Source organism: Rattus rattus, chromosome 11 (assembly GCF_011064425.1).
Source record: "Rattus rattus isolate New Zealand chromosome 11, Rrattus_CSIRO_v1, whole genome shotgun sequence".
NCBI classification, from domain to species: domain Eukaryota; kingdom Metazoa; phylum Chordata; class Mammalia; order Rodentia; family Muridae; genus Rattus; species Rattus rattus.
In genome coordinates this window covers 56,006,690-56,027,876 of record NC_046164.1, presented here as the reverse complement: position 1 = coordinate 56,027,876, position 21,187 = coordinate 56,006,690, and the positions used below count along the sequence as shown (strand labels likewise).

The 21,187-nt window shown below is 41.5% G+C and overlaps 1 protein-coding gene across 1 annotated transcript in view; it reads right to left on the bottom strand.

Annotated features, from left to right (window-relative positions):
• Adgra3 (adhesion G protein-coupled receptor A3) overlaps positions 1 to 21,187 on the bottom strand; it is a 93,784-nt gene that overhangs the window by 36,497 nt on the left and 36,100 nt on the right. The window contains exons 3-10 of the mRNA XM_032916124.1: positions 18,630 to 18,701; positions 15,406 to 15,477; positions 13,544 to 13,615; positions 11,332 to 11,492; positions 8,907 to 9,120; positions 4,500 to 4,664; positions 1,635 to 1,836; positions 728 to 883 (exon numbers count right to left, since the gene is read on the bottom strand). Of these exons, the coding sequence (XP_032772015.1) occupies positions 728 to 883; positions 1,635 to 1,836; positions 4,500 to 4,664; positions 8,907 to 9,120; positions 11,332 to 11,492; positions 13,544 to 13,615; positions 15,406 to 15,477; positions 18,630 to 18,701 (1,114 nt within the window). The remainder of the gene's footprint in view (positions 1 to 727; positions 884 to 1,634; positions 1,837 to 4,499; positions 4,665 to 8,906; positions 9,121 to 11,331; positions 11,493 to 13,543; positions 13,616 to 15,405; positions 15,478 to 18,629; positions 18,702 to 21,187) is intronic.

Sequence of the window (21,187 nt, the reverse complement as noted above, 5' to 3'; positions counted from 1 at the left end):
TCACTTTAACTGGCTTCAGTGTGTACCTGACAGCCTTTAAACCCATCTCAGTTAAGTGGTTATATCATGGGGGAAACAGTGTACAAAGTTCTTAAAGAGCTCAAAATCCACAGCTTAAATGAACATTACCTTTTTCTTTTATTTGCTGCTCTGAAATCTGGAGGTATGACTGCCCTCTAAAAATGACACGTTGACAAACATCACAGTTTTAACATCCCTATTTAAATACATATCTTCTGAAAAATCATGATTTCTTTCATTGGACACAGAAATTGAACATATCTATAGGTACCATGACGTTTCATATAGGTATACGTAAGTTCCTCAGAGACTCTCATTTCTGTTATACAATGAAATATATATGACAGGGCGGTTTAAAACACTGTCCAGGTGACTAAAACAGTGAGAGGGCCACACGCCTGTGTAGACAATGGGACTCCCAGAGGCTACCAGAAGCAGGGTGGAGGCTTCTTCCCTGTACCTCCCTCTGCGATACAGGGCTCCTCAGGGTTCAGAAACTAACAGCTCATCACCATGTCCCAGATACACAGGTCCCCATCACTACTGGTGCATAAGCTTTGCAATGACAAGTTTGGAAATCAAAAAGGTGTATGAAGTCCAAATATAGAAAGCATAAACCAACTTTAAAAATAAGCACTCCACTCTATCCCATTAGAGGTCACCATTGGCTGACATTTCCACTGCAAGTCTGAATTTAGGAACTTACCTCTTTTGATTTTTCCTCTTTGGTAAATCTTCCAAACTTTTCTATCATTTCAGCCACAAATATAACATCCATTTTGTCCGAGAAGTTGGCAGCCTCCACTGTGTAAGCCAGCAGCTGCCGAGCCGTAGCTACCGCATTCGTAAGATTGAGGGGCATCTATTGAGAAAGGCAGACGAACACTTCGCCAAAAGGACTATTAATGCTGACACTGTTAACCCACTCACCACATCTACTGAGACTTAAAACCAATATCAAATAGTCTTTCAAATTCAAGAAAGTTAGATTTTTGTTAAAAAATATACTGGGGGAAGGGAGGATAAATTAAACTGAGAAAGAAACAAAGGAATGCTTAAAGACACATGGGAAAACACAGAGCTCTATCTACGCTTTGCTTAACCAAATTCTATACAGAATCTCTCCCAGTTGCTGAGGAAAAGCAGGTCCCAGTTCTCTAGCTGAGAGAGGTGGACACACCCCTCACTGCCCAAAGGGACACACACCCCTTACTTACTTAGTACTATCTCTATGCCCATGTTTTTAATTTACTGACACTGTGACAGCAACAACTGCCGTAGAAGAGTTAAGCTGGAACTGAGGAATAGAGAAACTGCTAAAACAGACCCCACATTGGGAGAGGGAAGGTTAATAACGGTTCACAGAAGCAACAACAATGAGAGTCAGCAGAGAATTCGCAGGGACTGCTTCTGATAAAGGGGTTATGAAGATATACAGTCAGAATCCCAGATAAGTCTGAGACTGCGGCTGGTCCAGCAGTAACAGAAAAAGATAGGGCCTCACAGAGCACAGAGATATAAAGGAATTTTCATCCCACACTTACTCTTATCTGGCATGTAAAAATACCATATTTCATGCTTAATGTAAGTGAATTAGAATGTCCTATAGTTACCTGATTGAACATATACAGAACTCTAGTGACATCATTTGCATACTGGCACCGAGAATAATCATCATCTGCCCAAAAGCCACCTCTGTCACATCTGCGCCATGCCTTCCTTTCATCCTGTGTGTTTCCAGGATAGACCCCACTGCTGTGGCTGTTCCTGGTACACTGGAGATATGCTGTGATGCCTGCCAGTGTTCTGGGCCACCTATACAGGTAGAAACAAAACAGTCTAAGAAAGCCCAGAATGGCAGGGGCAGTAAGAAAGCAAGGATTAAGACATGAATATTATCACAGAGAAAACACACACACACTCTCTCTCTGTCTCTCTCTCTCTCTCTCTCTCTCTCTCTCTCTCTCTCACACACACACACACATACATACACACACACACACACACACACACACACACACACACACACACACAAACATAAAAAAAAAAAAAGTTACAATGGGTCTATGGAGGATGCATTTATCCAGTCTATCATCTGAGAATATTTTGATAGCATAATGTAATAATTTTTCAAAAATAAGGATCTAAAATCTAAATGCTGCTATGAATGTTCAAGGAAATTATATGAACCCCATGAAAAATGAAAACTGGTGTTACGAATCAGATTATTTTTCGGTTTAATAAGCGTTATTGTATCTTTGGCATTATACAACAAGTAGGACACGAGAGAAGGCCCTTGCTCATAAAGACAGAATTTGGTCTTTTGTACAAGTATGGCTAGGAAATTTGACAAGTAAAAATGCTACAGCAGGTCCTTCAGTGTCACCCTGAAAAGACTGTTTGCACAACTGACCTCCTCAGTGGCTGTGGGAACTGGGGTAAGGGTGGGGGTGGTAGCTGCCTGAGACTGTAACCAGCTGTGCCTATGCTGCAGGATTAGCTGCAGCTCCCCTTCTGCAGTCTGAGGGAGGTCTGGGTTGTGCTAAACACAGAGAACCCAAAGGACCAGAGAGAATCTAGCACTCAGCATCACTTAACAGCAGCCGTGGGTACTGAGTCTCTGAGGAGTTCTCCTTGGCAGAAACCTGCATGAAGGCTGTTGTCTGCCGTTTTCATTCTACTGGAGAAGTGACTGTGTGTGAAGCTTACTCATGGATTCCTCCAGAACCTTTGAGCTCCAATTATGTGTACTCGACAGCACCATCAGTGTTCAGTGTAATTTATCAGTGAGGAGTTATTGGACCAGGAGTCACTCAGACCTGCTGATGTTGCACGTCACCCCTCAGAGCTGGGAGAAACCTTTGGTATGTGAACTCTATTTCTCTAAAATCAAAAAATGAGGTTGTACATACTTAATACAACCTATAACTGATGCATGGCAGTGGGGCTGCTGAGGCAGTCATACCAAAACAGAAACCATAATCAAAACCTACGTAAACAAACCAAGCCACACCAACCCAAACACCACTAACGCGGCAGTGCTTTTCATACTGCAACACCTTACGGAGCGTCAGAAGATAAGTGATCCACTGCAATCAATTAAACACATAAAACACTCCAAACCGAACAGAGACAAAAACCCAACCTAAGTGGAAAGCATTATTATTACCTCATAAAAGATGTTGAATGTCACAAAATTAACAAATGCTGCACATTATGTTCTGAAGTACTCGGTGTAAGCATCATGTTCAATGTACATGAAAGTCACAGTGGCAATGATGAATGACGAATTACACACACACACACACACACACACAAACACACACCTTAGGAAGGCAGAAAAAACAGAAATGTAGAATATAGTGATCGAAAGACCTAACCACTGCAGTATTCCACAGATTGGAAAGATGAGCACTAACACTAACAAGCCCTTCTTACTCTGAAACTATTGGAGCTACAGCCAAGAGGTAACAATAGCCCCCCACCCACCAGAAACAATGCAAACTTAGTATTAAATATAGATTTTAAGAAGCAATGTTATTTCTTTTGCTTACACTAAAAACTCATTATTAAAAACCTCTAAACACTAGGATAGGGTAATTTATCTGGAAAGATGAGTAACAACTCTCACAGGAAGAAAGCAAGCCTCAGGGAAAGCCGTCAACGCTACAGGCCCGAAACCTTCCGATCGGGTCTCAACTGCTTCTGCAGCGTTTCCAATGGCCCGGAACCTACCACGTTCCTTCTTAAATTCCTCCTCACTCACTTGTAATAATTATTGAATGGGGGCAGAAAGGTAGGTCTGTGTCTCCCCTGATGATGAGTTATATGACTAAATGGCTTAAGACCAAACACCTGGGTGATGGTGGCGGCGCACACCTTTAGTCCCCGCACTGATCCCGGCAGGTGGATGCCTGTGAGTTTGAGGCCATCCGGGTGCATGCCCCTTTCGGGGTATTGGGAAACAAATACGACAGCCTCATCAACCTGTCAGGAGCTGTCTCCTGAGTACAGGAGCCTGTGACACTTGTAACAAGCCATCCAATAAGGTGAAGGGAGAGAGCAAGAGCGGACGGGACCAAGATACACTGCATGCATGCAGGAAAGTTTTATAAGGACTTTTTTCCCCCAAAATAATTATCCTTCCACAGGGTCCTTAATAGTTAGCAAAAAAAAAAAAAAAAAAAGTTCAAGTATCCTTTTTTTCCATAAATAATTCTAAAATTATCACTGCAAAGAATATTCCTTAGACATATACCTATATATGAGTATCCATTTGTGTGTATATGGACACACACACGCGCGCGCACGCACATATACACACACACACATACACACACACGCGCACGCACATACACACACACACACACACACACACACACACAGTTTTGTTACTGAAGTTGAAAGACCAATTATGTGTCTTTGAAAATACAAAGCTTTAGGAAAATAGTCTTTCTAGTATTTTCCATGTCACCAACCTGAAATCACCTTTGTTGTTCACAACCCTCTCCGGTGGACAGTATTGGGCAGAGCTTTCTAATACCACAATATCAACAGTTCTTGTATTATTCCCACGTTTGGTCTGAATATGACAGCCCCAATTTCCAGTAGACCCGGCTTGAATGTTAGAAATGGTCAGGGCACTGCACAAAAAACAGGGGGGGAAAACACTTTAGAGGGTGAGAAACAACTGGTACCCTGAAGATGGAGAGCCAAGAGAGGGGCAGGAACAGAGTGCAATGCTTTGTAACACACAGGCATTCCTGAAGCACAGTAAGGCACAGAACCCACAGCGCAGAACTGCAAACATTCCTGTAAGTCGCACCATTTCAAAGACTGAACAAAATAGTCACGAGGAAAGGTCAATTAGGAAGTGATTTGAAAAAAAAAAAAAGCACTGAAGAAGTCAATGCGGAGAAATGGCTCAGTGGTTAAGGGCAGTTGCTTCTCTTAAAGCAGAACAAGGCTCAATTCTCAGCAACCCACATAGGAGCTCACAAAGGATCTGTACCTCCCATTTCAGGGCATCTACTGACCTCTTCTGGTCAAAGGTACTGCATGCACATGATGACCATAATACACTCACATGTGTGGGCAGAGCACTTACACATATGAAAGCAAATAGTGTTTAATGGGAAATACTTCCTGGAGAAAACTTATAATAAAAATGAGGGTGGGGGAGGTCAGTGGGCAAAGGTGCTTGCCAGGCAGGGTGACTTTAATTTGACTCCTAGAACTGACATGTGGCGAGAATCAACTCCTGCCTTAAAGTCCTCCAAACTCCACATGTACAATGTGGCATTCATGCAAAAATACACACATACATTCTGAATAAATGTAAATCCCAGGAATGATTAATAAATGACCAATTAATGACTCCCAAAGAAGTTTCTATGTGAAACTATGTTTCCCCTTAGACCTGTATCTCTCTACATAATGGTCAATAAATCTCATTCTCAAAATGAAATCATAATTCCCTAATCTAAAAACTATTAATTAAAGAGCAAGTGTCAAAACCTTCAATTAACCTCTATTCCTCTATATGATTCACTGTACTTTGTTGTTATGTAGACACAAATGATAAGAAATAATTAGACATAAAGCATGTATCATCTTAATTAACTTATCAAGTTATGTCTGGAAGTGAACACACATTTGTCTGCTCTCCTAAATCACCGAGGGTTAATATCCGAATAGAGGCTCTGAGGCACTGTCACACTGTGAATCATCAAAGAAAACGAATATTAGTTTCCCAAAGTTAAGAAATAAGTCAAGAACTACAATAAATACTTTAATGATAAAGTACATTAAAAGGGAAATTCTTTATTCAATAACCATTAACTCTACAGATCTCTATGTTATGTGGCTAAAATGAGCTAGGATGAAGCACAGAGAGATTACGGTGATGAAAACCATATATAATCCAGGTTGTAAACCCAGCTCAAGAGCTTTACTACTATGGGCCATACATCTACATATCTATATCTATATCTATATGTATATCTATATCTATATATATGTATGTATATATGTATATGTATACATGTATGTATAAGTAGTTCCGACTAGTGAGATATATTTCAAAACTGAGGTAGTTGTTGTGTACACACCTAAAATCCCAGCATGGCCAAGGCCGAGGCCAGAAGGCCAGGAGGTCAGCCTAAGCTCAGAAGCAAGACCCTACATACCCCGTGTAGTAATTTGTAAATTCCTAGCCTAGCCATTTGAAAGATACAGTTAAAACAAAATAGAATTAAAAACAAGAAAAATTAACCCTATTTCTAAATAAGCAATGATTCTGCTTGGGAGGTAACTGCCTGCTGGCTGCTAACAAATCCTGACAGCTCAGACTCTGACAGAATCTGCTCGGGCAGAGGACAGCGCCCTCCTCCATACTACCCTGACACAATACTTGACCACGACGCACTAAATAAAGTCCCACATTTCAAAGCATAGTGCCATCGAGAGATGTGACATGTTTTGATGGGGACACTGTACTAGTAGCTAGCAGTCACATGGTGTCTCACCCATGCCAGTGCTTCTGAGGATTATTCTGTGTGAGCCCCAGTATAGGTGGCACCCTTCTGTAACCATGGCTCGTCACACACTAGGCCAACTGTTCCTGTGGACAACTTTTAACAATGTTTTCAATGTCTAAAAGCATCCACTGGACTAAAAGTCTCAGGAATCATCCAGCAGCAGGTCTCGGGATTTAAGGAGATTCAAGAAGAAAGAAACAGCCTGAATTTCATCTTCTAAGAACACCTTGAGCACGGAGTCTTACAGATGAAGGATGACTGACATCGGGAGACCTATCGGGAATCAATAAGCTTCAACCTCACCCACATCAACAGCCATGTGCTTCCTCTCTCTACGTATTCTGGGGTGAACTCTGGGGACTGGGCGCTCCATCTTCATATGGAAGACTGTCATGTCAGTCAGGTGTTTCTAACAAGAAAAACGTTAGGCCAAGTTGTTTTTCTTGGAATTAATTTTTTTGTGCTGCTGTAAAAAATTGAATGTACTTTAAGTATGACTTCTGCAACAGATTTATAAAGTAAATCCACGTTAGTCATACAACTTTAGAGTTTTAAATTAACCAAAGCTCTTGTATATAGAAGAGTCTACTATTTGTAAAGTTTTGTTGTAGCACTGGGTCAATTATTGCCTATATATACAATAAACTCCTTAAGGGTGCATAACTTGATACATCTTGACATATGTATATGCCTGTGTAATTATCACCACAGCAAAGACAGTGTAACAGTGAATGCATCACTCCTTACAATTAACATCAATTCTAATAAGGAGCTCAGCTGCGGAGGCCAAGCCCCGGTAGACCATCCTAATGAGCATATTAATAAAGTGCAGGGATGTGGAGACTGGGATACGGAAAGAGTGAGCAAAAGCGGACAGAAACTAAAGAGGATTTGCTATAGGAAGAACGAATGGCACTGGGACGTTTTTAAGTGGCTGTGGCCCAAGGTTCCTCTAACACCAGAAACACAATTGTGGTAGCCTGAGAAGTTAGAGGAGCAGAAAGAGCAAAGGAAAGGCCTGACATCTTACACAGCGCATCCATTCGGGAGCTATGAATACAGCTCAGTGCAGGGCACAGCCCTAGCATTGTGAAGTCCTGTATGTAAACCCCAGTGAGGCGCTCACTAAACACACACACATTCAGTTGCCACGCACCAGAGACGCAGAGCTACACGTGCGTTAGCCGAGCGAACTGCCCAGTCAAATAAAATTTAGTTCTCCTAAGACGAATACAACAGAACCCAGAAGAATCAAGTCATAAAATATTTTCCATGAGACTAAATGTTTTACATTCTGTAAGCTAAAAAGCAACACGAACATGAAAGATATTATTTAAATGCATATATAGTCATCTGCAATACGAATGCTTAGAAATGCCAGTTCTCAGTGGGCCACAGTTGGCTCAATATCTAATGCCTTATCAGTATTTCCTTCACTGTACATTTATAATAAAGTATGTGATTTAACTCAACACTATTATTCTAGAGACTTTTTTTTAAAAAACCATACTCAAAACAAAAGTAGTCAGGAGTCCTGACTCCCCTAAGACAACTCAGCTATTGGACTAAGAGAGCAAGGGTTCAAAAGCATCAATTCTAAACACTGGGAGACACTAAGTGGAAATATGCTGGCAGGGGTGGGGGGAGGCCTGTAAAATAGAGAATTCAACCCCAAAGTTCCACAGTTGACTTTTGGTTTCAAGAATCCTTACTTTCTCCACAAGTTTCTTACAGCATCCCTGCTTTGGCAATGTGGAAGCTGATGTTTTGCTTTAGAGAAAATCCAAGGCACGCTCTAGGCAGGCAAGTGGGCAAGAGAGAGGAAACCAAGAGGACACTCAGTACCACATCCCGAAAGGGGAGCTCACATGTGTTTGGCTGTTTTACACGTTATAGAGTTCATTCTGACCAAGCAACCACAGGATTGACAGCTCAGTTACACTTCTACACTAGCAGTGAGTGGGTGGGGATATAAAGGGGAGATAAAGTTTCTTAAAACAGCATTATTCAGAAGACAAAATAGTGAAAGGGTAGTGATTCCTAAAAGACAAATAAAAGCTCAGTAGCAGAAATGGCTAGCATTTAGGTTTAGCACTAAAAGTTTACATTTTCCTCTTAAAATTTCAAAGAAAAAGACTTCAACTTTTAGTGTTTCCCTTTTATATTCAGCTTTTTCTTCCAAAACTAGATGAGAAGATAGTTAACTAATTTAAAAGGGTGACAATAATAATCAGGAGAAAGGAATGTCCTATCTAGGGCGTTTTTAAATGGGGGGAAAAGAAGCAATTGGCAAATTCTGGCTAGACACTGCAAGTCCAAAGGGCAGCAAACGCGAGAGCACCGTACCTTGCAATCAAGGAGCAGTTGTGAATCATGCTTTTCTCCACAAAGATCCCTTGAGACTCATCGGTCTCAACAATGCGCCCATCCTGATACCACAGCACTTGCATGTCCTGGTCTATATAGGAAGCCATACACTGGAAGGGAAGGCTGTCTCCTTCAAACACGACCTGGCGGTGTGATGGAGTCATGTAGAAGGACGGCAGTTCAAGGGGAGGATCTAGGCCGAAAACAAAGAACCAGGTGAACAGAAGCCCAAGCCAGTCATGCACTACACTGAGAAACTACAGACATTCTGTGGAACTTGATAAAAGCAGAAGGGCAAACACGCCTCAGACATGCCTTCTACTGCTGCCCCAGTGTGTCTTTCGAGTCCACTCACAGCTATGGCTCCCAACCTCCCAGGGTCATGCCCTGGAAACTTGGTGCCCAGTGTGGCAACACACAAGGTGATGAAACTTTTAAGAGGACGGATCTCCTAAGGGATGCTTAGGTTATGGGAGGTGCTGCCCTCACAAACAGATCTCCTGGAATAAGTCTACCAAGAGAAGTTGGTATTGCAGCCAGAGCCCAAGTCTTAACATGTGGCTTCCTGTCTTGAGACGTCAGCCCCTATTTCCACACATACTCCTATCTGCATGATGCTATTACCATGAGGGCCTTGATCAGAGGCCAAAACGAGCCAGAAGCATGATCTTGAGCCCCAATCCAAAACTGTGAACCAGTAAATAAATCTCTCTTATCTCTAATGTTACTTGGCTTTATATATTTTGTTATAACAGAAACAGACTAAAGGCCATAGTTTATAACAAGGTTGGAAATGAAAGCATCTGACATTCATCCCTGGTATGCAGAACTCTTCCTTTCCAGAAATGCCCCAACAACACACCAACAAAAAAACGGAAGCAAGGAAAGGCCAAGTCCAAAGTACTGAGATCTACAGACCAGAGCTACAGAAGAGAATGTCTGTTGTTGCAATGTAAAGACACATTTTGATGATCTTATTTCCTTGGATTAAAATGCTTTCTCCTGGTTACAAAATTATGTATATAGTGGAAATTTTAAAACATTTAAAGAAAAAAGTTTTTTAAAAAGTAAGATCCTTTCTTTCAATCACTGTTTAAAACATAATTCCTTCCTGTGTCAGGAAGGGAAAGATTTTACACATATTTTGTGTACAAAAAAAGTATACAAATACCACTGGGTCATTAAAAAACCTTTAAAATCTTTAGGTCATTTATCTAACATAACAATTCTGTTGGCAGAAATAGAATATAAAAATCAAAACCAAAAATATGCAAAAATATATACAAGCAAATTAATCACAGTGTTATTTATGGAGTGAGAAGTTATTAACAAGCTAACCATGCAGGAATGAAGCTGTTACATTACAGCTACAGGATGGACTCTATTTTATGCAAAGAAGTGGGCTTACGTTATTTCACCTTTCCCCAAGCTATGGTTAGGAGTAGGAAAAGCTGCAGAAGTTAAGCATTAAACTCTCAATCCTAGCAATCCCTGAATACCATGAACTAAGTACACAGTTTGCTAGCTCTCTTTGAGCTTTTTGTTTCATATTTAGTCTTAATTTTCATTCAGAGACCATACCTTGCTTGCAAAATAACAATGTTACTGGTAATAAGGAGAAAGGGGAGAAAGACAAGATCATTTATTTTGTGCCTGTCACGTGTATCTTTTTGTCCCTATGGTCCATTTTTATCATTTTACACAGTAATTGTGCTATTTCTCTCACACCTGCAGAAATTTCCCAAACTCATGATTTTCAGTAACTGCATGCTATGTTATCGAATGGAAATGCCAAATGTCATTCAACTATTCCTCTATAATTATGAACATCTGCATATGTTTATATACAAAGAGATCAATTCCTTTAAATTAACTCTAAGATACAGAATCCTTGAATCTAGCTATATCCTTTTTGAACTGACATATACTGCTGAACCAGAGTTCAAAGGTCACATTACAAAGCTAGGAGTGTGACTTAGTGGCAGGACACTTGTGTACCTTGTGTAAGGCTGAGTTTGATTCCCAACACAGCAAAACACAAATTATAAGCAAAACCCAGAGGCTACTATGGAGTCTTAGTCCTACAAAAAAATAGTGAGCATTCTGAGATGGACTTACTCTCAACACCTTTCCCATGTGCCTACTGGAGGAAACATGGACACTCTGCTAGTCTCTGAAAGTGTCTTTCAACCTGCTCAGATCAAGAAGAGCCACCCTAGAGGCCAAGGGAAGACTGTTGTGTAATCTGGCTACCTTAACCACTGGTTTACATCATGTATTACTAAATTCTTCAAGATTAATCGTTGTGCTGAGATTCTGTCACAAGAACTTCAGAGTCTATCAAGAAAAATATGATAGCATATCAAAACAGGATACGCACTTCTCAGTTTGGTTTCTCTCTTACCACAAGTCAAGAGCTCCTGCTTTACCCCTGTGACCGGCTGGGCCTGCAGTGACTTGGGATAAACACATCTGGTGTCCCGCACAGTGATGTTTCTCTCCTTTACCCAGCGATGCATCCACAGAATGTTACAGTCACACAGAAGGTACTCAGTCTGAAATTCTCTGTAACACACAATTAGGAAGGCTGTGAAAGCATGATGTAGCTGTGGGCTCTGGACTGGTCCCTTTCTGTTATAATGTGGGCCTTTTTACTGTAAAGCACAGGTGTATATCGTAAACTGCTTACAGTCCTTCCCTGATACCCTGTCTTTCAGAATGCCAAATCCCACCAATACAGGATCCTGGGACTGCTTCTTATCAATGCTAACATAAATAATAAAACGAAACACTCAGTCAGACATCTTTCTTATCCCTCTCTTCTATGCAAATCTCCGAACGCTGGGGTTTTGTTTTGGAAGACCAGGTCCTAACATCCTAGCAAGCCATTACTTTTTACTGTATGGGATGATCTTGAAGCCTTCCCAAATTTTACAGCATCACTGCCATGTTCTTAGATCAAATGCTGTCACCTCTATTGTTGACTTTGGCGATGAAATAGCAACACAGAGGAGTACAGGCCTATCTGTGTTACTTATATTCTGTGTTATTTATATTCTGGACAGCTGGCTGGACTGTAAACTTTTAAGGTGGCGACCATTTTATGACGCTCTTCTCCTACACACTGGGTGACTACACAGACAGTAAGAATAAGAATACTTCAGGGGTTGGGGATTTAGCTCAGTGGTGGGACGCTTGCCTAGGAAGTGCAAGGCCCTGTTCGATCCCCAGCTCCGGAAAAAAAAAAAAAAAAAAAAAGAATACTTCAAAGTCACTATGAACAACAACCGAGACTACATTTAACAGAACAGTTGGCCTTGTATTCCTAGGAGGAAGGAAGATTAGGTTATCAGCCCATTAATGTGAGCACTCCTTTCACTAACCAATGACTGTCCCTTTGTTGCGCAGTGTGAGAAATCTAGCTAATAAACTAACTGTGGAGGCTGCCCTGCAAGCACGGCGGGCATATCTAGGAGGAGGAACAGAGCATCAGCATTAAGTCATCACTATGGCATGTGAGCCTTAAGATAAATCAACACAAGTGCAGAAATGGGCAAGCTTCAATTCATAGTGGGTTAGCACATGGGGTCATCTCATAGTTTTAGTCAGAAAAGTAGGTGAGAGGAAGGACACGATGCAGCAAAAGGATAATAAAGTTTAAAATATTACTGTAAGAATGGTTTGATGAATCTCTATTATGAGTAAAAACATTGCCAATGTCTCCCATTTCTTGGATGAAATTATTTCCCGGATTCCTGCAACTGAGGCTCAAAGGCAAGGTTGTCCTTTGCCATCTTATCTGAACTCAAGGCAAGGCTGGGGTGTGGCTTGGTGACAGAACACTTACCTGGCAATGTGCAACGACCAGCACTAAGAGTAGGGATGGGGTGGGTGGGGGCAGCATCTACTAAACAGAGGCATCTGGTAAAGAAAGAGCTCCCTGGAAAATGACTCAACCAAACAAATTATACTATAATAAATAGAATAAGAATGTGATAGACAATCTAGGTGTGATTCTAATAAGAATCAGTGCAATTTATAGGTTAAAACAGAGTAATGATTATCTGGAAATAATAATTTTCAAACATGACTCCTTTGTAGCCTCTGTTTGAAGGAACAAAATATAAAGAAAATTTATATTTAAAATAAATATAAAAAATATAAAGAAGTACAGAAAACTGTGGACATGATTGTCCACTGAGAGACTTCTCAATAAACATTCCTCAGAATAGCAGAAACAAGCAGAGAATTTAAAGTGGAACAGAAATTACAGGACAGAATTAAACCCTTAAATTATAAAATAGTTCCAGAAATGGCTTTTAGCATTAATTAGACAACAAAAGCGTGTGATCTGACAGTGGAGTCCTGGGGACCGACGCCACAGGTCTGCTCTTTCTGACCACAGCAGGGAAGGACACACTGAGAGGAGGTGGCCATCTCATCTGACACATCTCCTGAGTTTATCTATCTCATGGGCTTCAGGCCAGAAGGTGGTTCCTCACTTTGGCAAATCTGAAAGACATTTCTCATAAAACCTCTTAAGCTACATAGCTAGCTTGTCTTTTTAATTTTCAAAACTGAATATAAATTAAATACAAAAAAGAATTCTTACTTACAAAGACCGCAATGAGCCAAGATAATCGAAAGTTCCTTGAGACAGTGAAGTAAACAGGTTCCCTGAAAGGTTTCTACAAGGAGAAGAAACAGGTACGTCTTAAATTACTCAGCTCCACCCCACCTCTATCTATCTGATCTCATCTCAAATGTCTTATGGTCAGAACAGAACGTAACGAAAAGTTCATGAAGCTGCTTGAATTCTAAACAGAGGGACTGTGCAAACGCCCATGCGGCCAGAGGGTAGCAGTCTCCGCCTCTCACCATGTGCTGGGCAAAGGCTGTAGTGGGAGGTAGGAGTCTCCTGCCCTATCAGGAAGACTTAACAGATTCCTCATGGCTTCCTGGCTAGAAGGCCTGACCACATGTCCACTCAGGATCATCCAGAAAAGGAACAAATAAGTAGTTGAAGAAAGAATGGCCGTCATGTCTGAGTGAAAAGGTAAGCAATAAAATATGCCCTGGTGCGGGGAGGGCTCAGGGCATACAAGGCCACTCTGTAACCTCTCCTGCCCTCTCCTACCCAAACGCTGGACTGTGCAAACTCCTCAACAGGTGTATGCGTCAACTCAACAGTGTTAGTACTATGGTGTGAAATGCGCCAGGCGCTACTCCAAGATGCTTAGACTAAAGCATCTTCCACACCTCATTACATGCCCAGGAGTGGCAATGACGAAGGCACAGTGTGTTTTCTTTGGGGGTGTAGTTCTCGCAGGTTGGGGGATAGAAAACAGGTATCCCACATTTTATGTTTCTTTAACCTTTGTTCTATATATAAATACATGTACACATATATGGAGAGATTATACATGCACATTCGCATGTACAGAGAAGAATATCCATACATAGAAAAGTATCTTACTTAAACATTTGACAAGTTGAGAATATGGTTCACACGTAAAAAGAACAGTATATTAACTCGTAGTGCTGTCATGGTCAACACTATCATTTTATCATTATAAAAACATAGAAAATAGGTACTTAATATATGATGGTGGTGAGTGTTTAGGACAGTCAGCGCACCTCTGGGGTTTCTAACACTAAAGTAGTATGTAAACTCTCTGGAAAAAAAATGACAGCACCATTCAAACACCACAAGATCTAGTCTGTGCACCAAGGACAGATAAATGTGTAGTTTCCAAGAAGGGGAGGTGGGGGCAGAACAGGACACAGGAATGCACAGGTCAGAAACTTGGAGCTTGTGTAAAGGTCAAACTCTCCTCTAAGATATAGGCTGAAACCTTCAGTATGACAGTGCCAACTGTGGAGAGTAGAGAATGATGAGGTGGAGGCAGGGGGACAGCTCACAGCTGTAACAGTGGATTCTTATATTGAGATACAAGCCCTGCTACCACACAGCACCAACACCAAAATCAGTACACAGTGACCTCCAGCGAGATCACAGGACTGGTGTGCTGAGATAGTGTATTAGAAGTCCTTAATCTGAAAATCTGAAATCTAAAATGCTCCAAAATATTTGAACTCCATGACAAGAGCATGGAAGATTTCATATCATGAAACTTGTGTTTCATGCAACAGAGTGTTTAAAATATTGTGTAAGATCATCTCCAGGCTCTGATTTGTGGGGTGATTGTGAAAGAGAAATGAATCTGGGTCTCACATACAAAGCATCTCCTTGTGCATGGGAGATCGCCTCAAGTCTGAAAGACTCCTTTAGTGAGGGATTCTCAGCCCATCTTCTATTCTAAGGATACTACATCTCCTGACCCAGTTGTAAGCTTCCTGTCCCTGTGGCCTCTGTAAGTTACTACTTGAGTATTAAATATGCCACTGATGTTTGGAGCCTCTTGGGTACCTACTGGTTCAAGTATCTACATTTTAACAGGGTAGAAATGGTACTTACAGTCGAACCAGATTGGTGAGTCCTCGGAAAACGTCTGCGTTCAGACAACCTATTCGGTTGTTTGTCAGGTCCCTAAGGGAAGGGGAAGGGAGTGTCTTTAATTAGTTCTCTTAATTAATACAGTCCTGATAGACACAGTAGTCAAGAACAGTAAGACCCTTCTTTTCTGCATCCTCTCTCACGTGAAGTACAAAGGGCAGTCCAGCAAATGGTCTTGGTTTATCTTCCTTCTGGCATACAGAGACAAGACGCTATTTAATTATACTCCAACCACTGGCTCGACAAAATTATTCAGAATCAAACTAGAGTGCTAAAACGAGACTACTCTATCTTACTATGTGCTAGAACTCTTGAGATGCCCTGCAAGTCATCCAAGGCAGGAGACTGGAGAACTCAGCCCAATCCTCCAATTGCATTAACAATTTGACTTCTGTAACTCCATCTTTTACCTACTCAGACTTTCTGACTGTAATGAAGGGGGCACTAAATTAGCTTTTACAAATCTGTCATTTTCTCTCAAGCCAACTGATTTTCAACAACATCTAGATAACAGCCCAATTATTCTGCCAGTCAACCCTAACAATTCCTAGCACACATTACCTTCTAAATATTTCCCTCTCATTAATCTATAAAGTGCCCTCCTTTCTATTTATGCATAATTATTAACTATCCTTACTATTTAATATTAGGGGAGCATACATGAGCAGAAGGGTACGCAAGTTCCACAGTATTCTTATGGAGGCTGTAGGATAAACTTCTCTCCTTCAACTCAGTAAGGCTCAAGACACAACTGCCTTTGCCTGTGGAGCACTCCTGCCTGCCCTGTGGTGAAATTCTAGCTGGTACATTGTTGCATCTTCCTCTCTTATTTTACCTCCCACCTGGAGGAAGGGATGTAGTGAAGGTTACATTTAACCCAGGTTTCAGGAAAACCACAAGGAAGGCAACTTCAAACATCTCCCTGAACCGCACGCCTTGCATCTTTGTCCCCACTGAACTTGACTAACTCTGGTTAGCAGTTGTTACATTTTGAACAATTCGATTTTCACTTGGAATGTTCAGAGAAAAATCAGAAATTTATATAAACTAAAATCTCAAGAATATTTATCTATTTCCTTTAATGTCCACATCGGTTTCTGTCATGGAGAAAGACATCCTTTGTTACACTCTGAGCTACACTATAAAAAGGAAGAGGGTACTTAAAGTGCCTATTTCCAAACAAAAGCCTCTCAATTCTAAACCCTGCACTTGGTCACAGCAAAAATGCATGGTTTTGGCTATAAATTGGAAGAACAGAGCATTTGACCTGGGGATCTCCTCAATGAGTTTCCCCCTTACATATTTCAAAAGCCGCCCTAAGTTATCTGGGCAGAACAGAATGCTTTAGCTCTGGTTTCTGCTATGGCTCAAGTAACCCTAAGCCCCACAAAGCTTGCTCTTATGCTCCTATTGCTCGAGCTCCTTAGGATATTAAAGCCAAGCACTTAATTGTGTCAGATTTCTTAAAGTGGATTTTCCTTTTATTTCTGGGTTTTACTGTTTAAGAAAATGAGGTATCATCTTGTGGGCTGTTGCTTGAACAAGTGTGCCTTGGTACTATTCATTATCCTAGCTCTCTTCTGAGCTTTCAGTGATGTAATTACCATTGACTCTTTGGGAAACAATTTCATTACAGCTATGCCTACTTAAATGGAACTTAGGTATTGATAATGAGTTTCATTTGGATTGAGAATCGGCTTAAATTCGTTGATAAAGCCAAGAAGAAAGTGAATGGGTTTGGGTTTCAACTACTCCTGGTAGTTAATCTTTCAAAAGCTACTTAATCTTCCTGACTCTAATTATCTATAGGTACAGACAAAACCATGGACACTGACAAAACACTTTGTGTGGCCATTGAAATGAACGACTTGAAGCCTTGCAAGAAAGCCAGTCTGGGTCTATAAAATCTAGCAACCACTGACTAAATGGCTATCTTTACAGCCCACTGAGTCTACACGTAGGAATCCTTCAGCTTGCAAGCTGTATGCCATAAGCTCAATTACAAGTCAGCTGTTTGGAATTAAGAATGTATTTTCTGGCAGGAAGAACATTGTAAATGGCAATTACCTTCCAAGGCAGGAACACCAGAAGAGCACTTACTGCGTGAAGCAGTGCAAACAGGCTATGGCACAGCCTAGCACAATTACCAGTAATTAAGTTAAATGCTACTGAACAGGATTATTAAACTTTTAGACGGCGGTACTTGAGACATTATTTAGGATAAGGAACTAAGCAAAAGCCTAAGGTTTTCTGAGGCACCTTCGAAACACTGTAAGGAACCCGTCTTTAACTGACAGTTAAGCTCCTTGGGCTGTATCTCGGCATGGAGATGTTACAATATTAACCTTTCTGCTACCCAAGCAGCTGTGAAGACAGTGGTGACCCAAACAGGGAAGAGATAATGTGTGATGAAAGAAGGAAGAAGTCAGAGGGGAAAAGATCATGAAATGTAAGCATCAGTGACGGGGAGGAATGATGAGAGCTTGGCCCAGGGTAGCACTTTAGCATTAACTCATTTACCTTACTATGCACAGACCCAGAGTCCTTTTCCTTTATCCTGCTACTTCCCTCTAAATGCACTTTCATCCTCTCTTAAAGAGGCTCAGTAAGCCAGAGTCCTAAGTCCTTGTCTGACAGCCATTCACTCCTAACTCTGGCCACAGAGTATACAGCACATCTGTGTTAACAAATCAAATTTTCTGTCTTTAGTTTGTCTTTTTACATACAAGTCCAGACCAAGGACTTGGGAAGTCAATTCACCCCCACTACAGCTTTGTGCACGCATCGAGAGCCTGAGTTCTTCTACAGAAGTGGGAGTGTGTGAAAGTGGCCAGAGCTCAGCAAATGTCTTCACAAAGAACATTGTGTGGCCTGGTCTATGTGGCTTTAGTTCCTTCACTTTCCAAATGTGAGAACTGTGGCAAGAGGTTAGCTTTCAGAGTAATAAAAGCAACTCTTTAAGCTTTGAAGGAAAAGTACTGTCTGTACAGGAGTTATGGCTACAGAGCTGACATGGTGATGAGTTGGTTAGTACAAGAGAGACACCCGAAGCATACTGATAGAACACTTCACTGCGCTCGGCTGGCAGGGCCCTGCCCAGATGAGCCTCTTCTGTCAGGCCGGAATTCACTGCTAACTATTGAAGGAAAGGTTCAGACTCACAAACTGAGCAATTCAAAACTCACAATCTCTTCAGCGAAGACAGTCCCCAAAAGGCACCTGGGGCTATCCTACTAATAAGGTTGTTCCGGAGGTCCCTGTGAAAGGAAAAGTAAGAGTTAGTCAAACAGTCACCACGACATCAAATATTTCAGCATGCTACACTTACCTGACAGACAGAATAACCAGTATGGAAGAAACACCAAAGCAAAGAAGGTTAGGCCAAGATCTCCCCAGCACCGAGTAACAAACTGTGAATTCACACTTAAGAAATCTGACCTCAAAGCTTCTTTGTTTCAAAGAAAAGCAGATGTCATAAAAGGTTACAGGGTCCTAATCATCCTGAAAATTCAACCAGTTTAAAACATGTGTATCATTTCTTCTGTTTTAATTCCTTTGTCATTTTTATGTATGTGTGGTATGCATTGTTTATAGGCATGTTTGCACACAGGGAGAGTGCATGTGCACTGGCTGCATGTACAACATGTGCAATGCATATGTGCATGCATGCATGAGCCCAAGGGTGGCGTCAGGAGTCATGCTCAATAACACGTCCCCCTTACTCATTAAGGAAGGGTCTCATCACACGAGAGCTTGCTGATGGTCTTGCTAGTCAGACTGCTCTGGAGATCTCCTGTCTCATCCTCCCTAGACTGGAATCACAGGCAGGTTGCCATGCCTACCAGGTATTTACGTAGATTAAATTCTCGGTCATATAAACTATGGTCCTTACTCTTGCAAAGCTAGCATTTTAACCACTAAGCCAGGTTGCCAGGACCGCACACCCATTGTGTGTATAATTTCCTCCTTAGCAGGCTATACTTTTATAATATATCTGTGTGCATCACATATAATATGATGTGATATATTATACATGATATATATCAATCACATCAGTAGTTGTACTAATCACAAACATCATTAAACTGAGTTATTCCAAAAAATATCTTTAAAATATGTACTCTGAAAGTCATGTGATTTGCTTTTTTATATTTTTCCCTCCTGGGATTCTATAGTGATGTTCTCTATAAAGTGAGGTTATAAATAAACACATTATAAATCACAATATATAGCCCAAAGCAAGAAAACTAGGAATCCTGTATCTCCCTTCATTTTTTTCTCCTTCTCAAGCAATCGGACATTCCCATGCCAGTGTCTGAGCACAGCAAGGCATCAGTGTCAGTCATGTCTCCTACCCAGCCACCTATGAGAGGGTCAGGTCTAGGAAAACAATCCACTCGAGTATGAGCTAGACCTCTGCAGAAAGTCAGCATTTCCACCAATCTTATAGTAGCACATCCCTTCCAGTAGGTGGCCTGCCCAGATACTCTAAGTAAGCCTGTGTGTCAGGACCAACTTCAAAGTCTTGTCCACTGAGTCAGTGTCCTCTGGTCCTCTGTCTGCAAAACAGATGCCCACAAACAAACAAAAAGTCCTTAAGCTTCTCTTTTCCCCAAGTCTATCTCTAATGGTGGCAACGTTGACCTACGCAGCCACTCGATTCTCCTGTGCCACTTCTCTTCACACATGGATGCTGACATATACAATAACGGCCAGACAACATGAATGAAGAGAAGAATGTTCACCAAGCCAGAATGATAGGTAACTCAGAATTCCAGAGTCTCTCCTATTTCATCTGGGATTTGAGAAGACATCCTAGAAGTAGATCCCAGACTTTAACAACATCTGTTCCTACAACATGGAGATGGCCTGCATTATGGGTATCTAAAGACTATGGTTCTACCAGACAGTCAAGCCCATGCTCATGCAGTCTCCAAGACTTAGACACACAGTCTCCAGGCAGCCTTCTCAAACCCACTGCAGCTCATATGTCATCAGAGTTCCTGTCTACTTATGTTCAAGAAAAGACTCCAAAGAACAAGCCTTACAAGACTGAGCAAAGACCCTGGGTTTTCTTCCACCTCACCTGAGAGGCACACTCCATGTTACTGCCCTGTCAGCCAAAGAAGACCTGTGCAGTGCGACTCACACATGCGCTTCTATCTCTTCTTTTAAAAGCATATTCTAATTACCAAAGCAGCAAAACTACAACACAGGGGCTGCTTTCTGGAAAAGTCACCTTGGAAAATTCACATGGCAGAGGCTAATCTCTGCTCATCTGTGGCAGAAGTCATTCCCTTACTGTAAGCCAACATTCCTGATGTGTCACTTCCCACTCTGTCCATGAAGCTGATGCGATGGACTGGAAATCCTCCAGACCATTCCAACTTCACTTTTATGATTCCTGTCAGTGTCATGGCCTCCACTGAGTTCTGGTTCACTACCTTGAGTGTTATGCTTTGGAACTGGAATGTCCCCCATGGGCTCACTGGTCTCTGCTCGGCGGTGTTACTTTTTAGAGGTGGTAGAAATTCTGGGAACAGAAGCCCCCCTGGTTGAAGGGGCTCACTAAGGGTGGGACTTTGAAGGTAAATAGCTAGCCAGCCCTTCCCTTCTCTACTTCCTGTCTGCCATGGTGTGAGCTACTTTTGCATACCCACCCAACTTTCATTTGGACTGGAATGGGGCAAAAATGAATCTTTTCTCCTTATAAACCCTCATGCACAAAAACGAAGAAAATGTG